This window comes from Camelus dromedarius, chromosome 20 (assembly GCF_036321535.1).
Source record: "Camelus dromedarius isolate mCamDro1 chromosome 20, mCamDro1.pat, whole genome shotgun sequence".
NCBI classification, from domain to species: Eukaryota; Metazoa; Chordata; class Mammalia; order Artiodactyla; family Camelidae; genus Camelus; species Camelus dromedarius.
The window spans coordinates 32,327,409-32,335,262 of NC_087455.1; the positions used below are offsets into that span (position 1 = coordinate 32,327,409).

At 43.4% G+C, this 7,854-nt stretch overlaps 1 protein-coding gene across 5 annotated transcripts in view; it reads right to left on the reverse strand.

The window, feature by feature from the left end:
* The window catches only part of MTDH (metadherin), a 51,432-nt gene extending 45,578 nt beyond the window's left edge, over positions 1 to 5,854 (reverse strand). For 2 of the 5 annotated variants that reach the window (XM_064476944.1, XM_031439369.2), the window contains exon 1: positions 5,158 to 5,854. In XM_064476944.1, coding sequence (XP_064333014.1) covers positions 5,158 to 5,538 — 381 coding nt within the window. In that variant the 5' untranslated portion in view covers positions 5,539 to 5,854. The remainder of the gene's footprint in view (positions 1 to 5,157) is intronic. The other 3 variants (XM_031439371.2, XM_031439370.2, XM_010981911.3) reach the window with 2 other exon arrangements.
* Positions 5,855 to 7,854: the final 2,000 nt, after the last annotated feature.

Genomic DNA, 7,854 nt, shown 5'->3' on the forward strand with positions numbered 1-7,854 from the left:
CCATATAAGGAAAGAAGTTTAGATTTTAAGTGGAAAAGCTACTGAAGTGTTGGTTTTAGACAAGATGGTGATTTGTTCATAAAAAGACTTAGCCTTAGGATGTTGAGAAAGGACTGGAGGCCGTCAACAGAAGCTACTGCTGTACAAGTGAGTTAAGGTGACAGCAGAATGAGAGTGGCTGGACTGAATATATATTCTGGAGATAAAAATCGATGGTACTTGCTGATAGCTTAAATGTGAGATGAAGAAGATGAAGAGGTAAGGAAAAGGGAAAAACCAAGAATGATTCTTAGATGTCTGGATTGAATAACTGAAAGAATGGCAGGGTCATTTTACCACTTACAGAAATGGGGAAGACTGGGAGAGGGCAGGGAATTACAAATGGTGCTCTAAAGATATTACAGTTTTTGAGACAAACATCAGATTTCCAACTGTAAAAGTCAAGTATATGCCTAGACATGAGGTTTTGGAGATGAGAGGAATGGTCCAGTTACCACAGGCTAATATAAAGTTATTCCCATTATTTGGGGAATTCCACATCAGCCAATTCACTTACTCACTAAAATTTATTTCTAATGCCAAAATCAATACTTGTCATTCTCGGACATGCACAGAGCTGTGAAAAAATCTGAGTCATCCTAAAGGCGCATTTCCAGGCCATGTTCTGCCTTCTTGTTTTAGCTCTCATAAAAAATATAAAATAAACATATGAAAAATAGAGACTAGGTGGGACGGTACAGCACAGTGATGGAGTGCATGCTTAGCATGCACAAGGTCCTGGGTTCCATCTCCAGTACCTCCATTAAAAAATAAAATAAAATAAAATAAAATAAAATGAGAGACTAACTCCAGCTAGGAAACTAGAGAAGGATTTACAGTGAAGGTAGCAACATAGGTAGCTGGGTGTTGAAGGATAAGTAGATATTGGTAGAAATACAGAAAGAAGGGCTTCTTAGAAGAAATAACATGAATAGAAGAAAACAATATGAATAAAGAGACACAGAAGTCTAGCTAATGGTAACATCTTAGGAGTAATGATAAGAGATAAATCTAAGATGGGGTTAGATCATGAAAAGCCTTGAGTGTCATGTCACAGACTGAATTTTATTCAATAGGTGATGGGGAAACTACTGAAAAGATGTGAACATGAAAGTCACTCAATCAGAGTTGGGCTTTAAAAGATTTAACTGGCATGAGTGGGTCGAAAGGATTGGCAACAAAGGGACTGGGAAGCAGGAAAACCAGTTAGGATGCTGTTAGAACAGCCTAAGCAAAAGGTAATAGAGTCCAAAAGTAGGGCAGTGGCAGTGAAACTGGAAAAGTAGTAATGAACACAGAAGACACTGTGTACTAGTAGAATGGTTTGTTGGCTGTAGAAAGATGGACCTTACAAAATTTTAGCCAGATGAGGCAAACAGCCATTTTCCACTGTAAAAATAAAAAGGTGGCTCATATGGCTGTCAACTAGGCATGAAAAATAGAAATGAGTTGCATAAATACTTCAGTGGACCTTCTTACTATATTATGCATTTAATAATTATTGAGTGCCAAGTACTGTGCAAGGTTATTCAGCAGCAAACAAGACAAGACACTACTCTTTTATTTACTGAGATTATAGACATTAAGAATTGCACTAGGGCGAAATCTTTAAGAAAAATTCTTACACTAATATAAAAACCACCTGTTCACTAAAATGAATTTTCTTTGACAATGATCTTGGTCATGTGCTTCCAGCTGAAATTGAAAGCAACAATTGCTGAAGACCAGTTATCTGACATCTCACATCCATCTAAATCATTGCACAGATGAAGTGAAAAATACTTACCGAGTGCCTATTTAATACTCACAATGAACTAGAAGTCTTAAGAAATACATATAAGAGAACAATGATTTCCAAAAAGGCTAGTAACTAAGCCCAGTGAAAAGTGCCACCCCCTTCACTTTTAACAGGGGAGCGAACTGCAATTTATGCCCTTGAAGACCTATAGCTAAGATATTAGGGGATAAAAACCAAACTGACAAAAGAATTTTTAAAAAATGCTTATGAATAGATTTTAAAAAGCTAAATAGCACCTACTCTACAAATAAATACAAGAAACTAGAAACAAATTTTGAAAATTCAACTTGTGAAATTGGCAATGATTTAAGAGAAAACTAAAAAGAATGGACTAAAAGGATGAAAATAAAGTATTTAAGCAAATATAGTTTCAAAAAAACTACAGCAGTTTACATCACTTAACTCACGTGCATCAGAATTAAGTATATCCCAAAATGTTTATCAGGATGATGTAGAGATGGATTATAGATTGAACACAACCCCAGTTCGAAATTTCTTATACAATGGATCTTACGGCCCTACTGCAGTGAGTGATTTTTCAAACAGATAAGCAAGGATTTACTACAGGAGCTTGTTAAAAATGCAGATTTCCCTGGACTCAGTTCCAAAGATTCTGAATTTATAAGATGTGCAGTGGGACTCAGGAATTCACATTTTAACACACATTCAAAGTAACTACTGCAAATAGGGTTAACACTGACAAATCCCGCAGTGTTTTAACCCAACTAAGATACTCAATTTATAAACAAGATAAGCTAAGTGGAGCAAGGTTAAATGCTTTACTCAAGTTTAGAGTTCCCAATTCCTGCCAGGTTGATGGGAGTTAAGGCTTTCCCCTGCCAATCGTATTCAGCGCCTTTGCTTTCTTCAGCCTCTCCCACTATCCTACTCCTACCCACTTTCATAGCTGAATCCTGTGATAAGGTCTTTTACAGTCACCTGGGCCCACACTAGGATTGCATTGTTAATTTTTTGATATCTCTTTCCACAACTGGAATAAAGAACTCCCTGGGGAGAAACTGAGCTTTTAGTTTTTTATTCCTTTCACTGTGAGAAATATGAATATTGTATTCCTTTTTACTGCCTTCAATTTACAAGCAGTATCCTGCTTTTCTCCAAGTAAATACTTAGCACAGTGCAAAGCATATGAGTCCCAAATAAATGGCAGTTTATACTTCTTAGCCCTAGAAAACAATGTTTTTCTAAGTGCTGGTCACTCTTTGCAATCAAATGTGAAACCAATTTAGTGAGTCATAAGTATTGTTAAAGAAAAACAAACAGAATAGTTTGATATGTGTGTGTGGGTATTGTAATGGAAAATGTACTTTTTACTCTAGGGTGCAGTCAAAGACGTTTGAAAGCCACAATTTTGCAAATGTTGATAAACTTCTCCAACATATCTTTACCTTTAGACAGACAAATACTTTCTTTCACACAATTAACATTCAACCACTCCATCAGTCTTCCCATTCTCCACTAGATACTAGATTTATTTATTTATTTCCCTGGTCCTTTACTCAAATGAAATGGAGAAGGCGTAAGTCCTAAGTTTGACGAGCATTTTTCACAGTACAAGTCCGTCGGAGTCTGCCTGAGTTCCTTCTTCTGATGGGTCATGTAAGTGTTGCGATGCACTTCAGATGGGCTCTTGGAGCACTTGCCTCTTGACTCAAGTCTATCTGAACTTCCAGACGTCCCAAACAGGGCTTTGAAATTTTCACAACCTGCTTCATCCACACAGAGCCTAGGCTTATTAACTTCTGTAGTTTTTAAGACCACTTTTTTTTTTTCCTATCTTGGAGCCAGGTTCTTTATTTCCACCATAACATTATTTTCTGGTAATCCTTGATGCTCTCTACAAATTTAAACATAATTACGCATGTCCCAAATCAGTTCTATCTTCTCCTAACTTAAGGTAGTATTCATACTGACAAAACTGTATCCTTTTCTAGGCCTTGTATCTCACATCTTCTTAATCAGCGAGTCTAACCTAGGCCTAACAATGCAGTAACTGTAACCTGTCACGTCTCTAATATAGCCTTATTCTTTCTACTACTACCAGCAATACTCTCAAAATCCCACTTTCTCCAATAACTTTCCTAAATCCCTCCAACAGAACTAGTCTCCACTCTCCAGACCTCATTACACTGCTCACACCTCTACAGCAGCTACCAGTCTATAAAACAGAATTATTTATGAATCTGTCTCCTACATTAGTTTCTACGACTAACTCCTATGTGTGTATCTCCCACTGCCCAGCAAACACCAGAGGGCATTTCACATAGTACTTTATCCTACTAGAAAGGTGAAGAGCTTAATTCAGTGGATATAAAAATAGGTGAGGAGCGGTTTCTAATTCCGCACGCCCTCTATACTCTGCTCAACTGTAAAGTATTTTTAAAAGATAAAAACTATGAAAGCTATAAGAGAAGAACCAGGGGGAAACAGCAATAAACAATGTAGAAATAAAACAGAAAGGCGTGATACAACGGATGTGATGCTCTCTGCATTTCCACACGTGGTCCGGTAAAGCGTGCCTGAATCCCGTTCTCAGCCTGCACCATTCTGCTCTGTCATCCCTTCACTCGATTTCAAAACCTCCCGCACCACTTCGCTGAACTTGCTTTAGCGCTCTCTCAGAGGGCCAAGTATCCCAAAGCGTATCAAAAAAAGACTCCCTCTTGCCTTTCTCCTCTTCCGGCCTCCATTGGCCACATTCATAAGAATTAGAGTGGGCAACCATTTCCCTTCAACAGTCCCAACTAAAATGGAAGCACGTCTAGACCTGCGTACCTTTAATCCTTAAGTAAGCCCCAGAGTTTCTAGGTCACCGTATATCGCCTTCACTACCTGCCACTTCAATGGGACTGAACTAGTAGGCTCTGTCTTCCAGCCGCGGTCTTGCCACAACTTCCCACCACCACATTAAGGTCCCATTACCCTCCACACATCGCAGCCTACCCCGTAGGCCTCAAGGAGGGTTGGCATGTCATTCTGGGGTCAAGGTTCCCGAAAACGGCTTGACCTCTGAGCGCTTTTATTTAAACATGCCTCATACCTTCTAACTTCCTTCCTCGAAACTGATCTCCCCCCACCCGTCTTACACTTCCTGACTTTCCACCATTCTTCAAGTAACGTGTCCCCCGATCACCTCCTTCCCCTGGGGAGAACTGCGTTCCGGCTCTCGACTAACCTCGCTCTTTTCCTTTTCCATGCCCGGCTGGGGCGGCTGGGGCGGCTGGGGCTCGGCCGCCCGCTCGCTCGGGGGACTCCACGCCGGCCCCTCGCCCATACATCCCGCCGCTCCAACCCCTACTCACTTTGGGCTTCTCGGGCAATTTCTTCCGGCTCTTCTTCTTCTGCTCCTCGCTCCTGAGATTCTTCAGCAGAGCTAGGTCGTCAGCGGCCGGGGCCGAAGCGGCCGCCGCCTCCTCCCGTTTGCGGGGCGGGTTCCTCCGCTTCTTGCGGGCGCCGGCGCAAGCCGCGGCCCAGCTGTAGCCGAGCAGGAAGATCAGCAGCAGCCCGAGCGCGCCCGTGCCCACCAGGATCACCCAGCCCGGGTACCGCTTAGGCTCCAGCCCCAGGTCGAGGCCCAGCTCGGTGCGCAGGAAGCCTAGGCCGACCGAGAGCATTTCCTGCAGCCGGGCCGAGCCCTCCTCGGCCTGCTGGGCCAGCTTGTCCAGCCAGCTCGGTGCAGCCATCTTCCCTCCCGTCAGGGGGACTCGCAGGATGACGCTGGGGCGCAGAGACGCCGTGGAAGAGTCAAGGGAAGCAAGGGAGGGCCGGCCGGACCGCCTCAGGCCGAGCGCATCGCGGCCGCCCCTCGCGCCGGAGCCGGGGATCGGCCGCTGCCGCCGCCAGGATAAGGGGCTCTCAGTTCCCCCTTGTCAGCCTCACTCCGCCGCCGCCAGGAGGAGGGGGGCGGCGGGAGGGAGTGTCTCCAGTGGCGGCCGCTAAGCGGCGTCTCGGCGCCAGTGCCAGGCCCCGCTGTCCTCCCTCGGCGGAACAATGGCGGCTCCGGCCGCGATCCACGCCGCGCGCGCAGACGACGACTGGGCCGCGGGTCACGTGTGCGCCCGTGGGCGGGGCTAGGGTCACGTGGGCGCGGGCGAAGCCGGGCGGGGCGGGAGCCGTTGGGCCGGAGCCGTTAAGGCGAGAGCGCGGCGGTGGCGGTTGGCGGTGACCCTCTTGGGCCTGGTGGAGGCGCTGAGGCTTGGGGGCCGGTGACTGTGGACGGGAAGCTGGGAGGGGTTAACTGGAGGAAACCTTTGCCGGGTGGCTGGTGGCCCGGAGCTGGGAGACGTGGCACTTTGAATGAGTCCCGGGGAGGGGCTCTCGAGGAAGCCTGGGAGCTGGGAGGGGGTGTGGAAGAGGGCAAAGAGCGGGGAACCGAGTCTTGGGGTCGAGGTCAGAGTTGCCCTAGTAGGTGTCTGGTTTTTTTCTTCTTCTTCTTTTTTTTTTTTTTTTCTGGGAGTGGTGTTGGGGTGGAAGCGGCTTTTTCTCCCTGGGTCTGCTAGATGCTTCCAGAGTGGGCTCAGCTAAGTCTAAGCCGGCACTCTTCGTCCAGGGCCTAGTTTAGCTCACAAACTGGGTCTCTGTTCAGGGCCGCTTACCCGTTGCGCACCGACCGTTTACCTGCCTGGCTGGGGCGCTTTCGCGTGGTTTCGCACCTTCCCAGAATTCAAAAGTTGGAAAGCCCGTGGGCAGCATTATTCTCCTACTCATTTGTAGCTTTAATAAGAAATGAGAAGAGAGGCACATTAGGTTGTGTTTTACACGTAGAGGTAGTTTCGTCTTTGCGTTTTAAGTTTTATGCAAGACCACAAGGACTTTCCAAAGATTCTATTTTTATATCCTGTGTTGACCGTATCTGGGTAGCGTTAGGAAGAAATGAATTTTTAAATTTAAGTTACAAAGATGATATTTGGAGGCTGCCTTAGGGTTTTGAAGTTGTATTTCCCTATAAGGAAACTGTTTTATCATTAAGTGATAATTAATATGTAAGCAAGTGTCTTAAGTGAACTAAATACAGGCTTTCTCAAAAGAATAGAAAGGGGGTAACGTTAATAAGTACCGAATGTCAAAAATGTATTTAGGAGTATTTTGACCTACTTTGCAACTGTGTTGTAAAGCATGTTGTGATTAATGGGTGGAAGGGAGTTTTGTAAATAATAATAAACTGCTACTCTTGCTAAGCTTTATACAGACTTATAATTAAAGACACTGTAAATTACAAGGCCAAAAATTTAGAAGATGTCATTGGAACTACTTCATCTCTAAAAGGTTCCAAATTCCACTTATATTTATGAAAGTAGATTTATAATTCTACATTTATGTTTTGGTTCCAGAGACATGAAGGGTGATGATTTTTCCTAAGAAATTCCACTGCCTATTCTAGGTTAATACCTATGGATTTATGAATTAAGCTATTACACATGTAGTAATAGTAGCTGGGTTTGCCTGTTCCTTTTGCAGCCTAGCAAGTATTGATTATGTAAAATCCTATTACCTTCTTTTTTTTCTGTGACTCTTTAAGCTTAAAAAATTGTTTACTGTATTTGGTAATACAGATAAAATCATTTTTCGTATGTAACTTTGTAGTCATCTTTTCAAGTATTTTTATTTTAAAAACAAAAATGGAGTCATACACTGTTTACTGTTTTGCATTTAATGCGATCATGAACATTCGTGTCAATTGATAAAGCTCACCAGGAACATACCTGTAGCTAACAAAGTTGGGTTCATTAACTTGCAGCAGAATGAAGTTTAGGTGAAATTTAAATGAAGCAATGCTTTGAAAAGCTCAAAGAACACTGTCTAAAAGAGTTAATATTAGGTCTGGCGTAAATGGACTCAGAATCCTAATTCCTTGGAAATGGCAACGTTAAGAGAAATGTGAAATGTCGTTTCTGAAACCTCTTTCCTTGAAGCAACTGGATTAAAAATGAATACTACTTATTGTGAGAGTCAAAGTGACCCATATGATGAGATGCCATTAGGAAATAAAAAGGAATGGA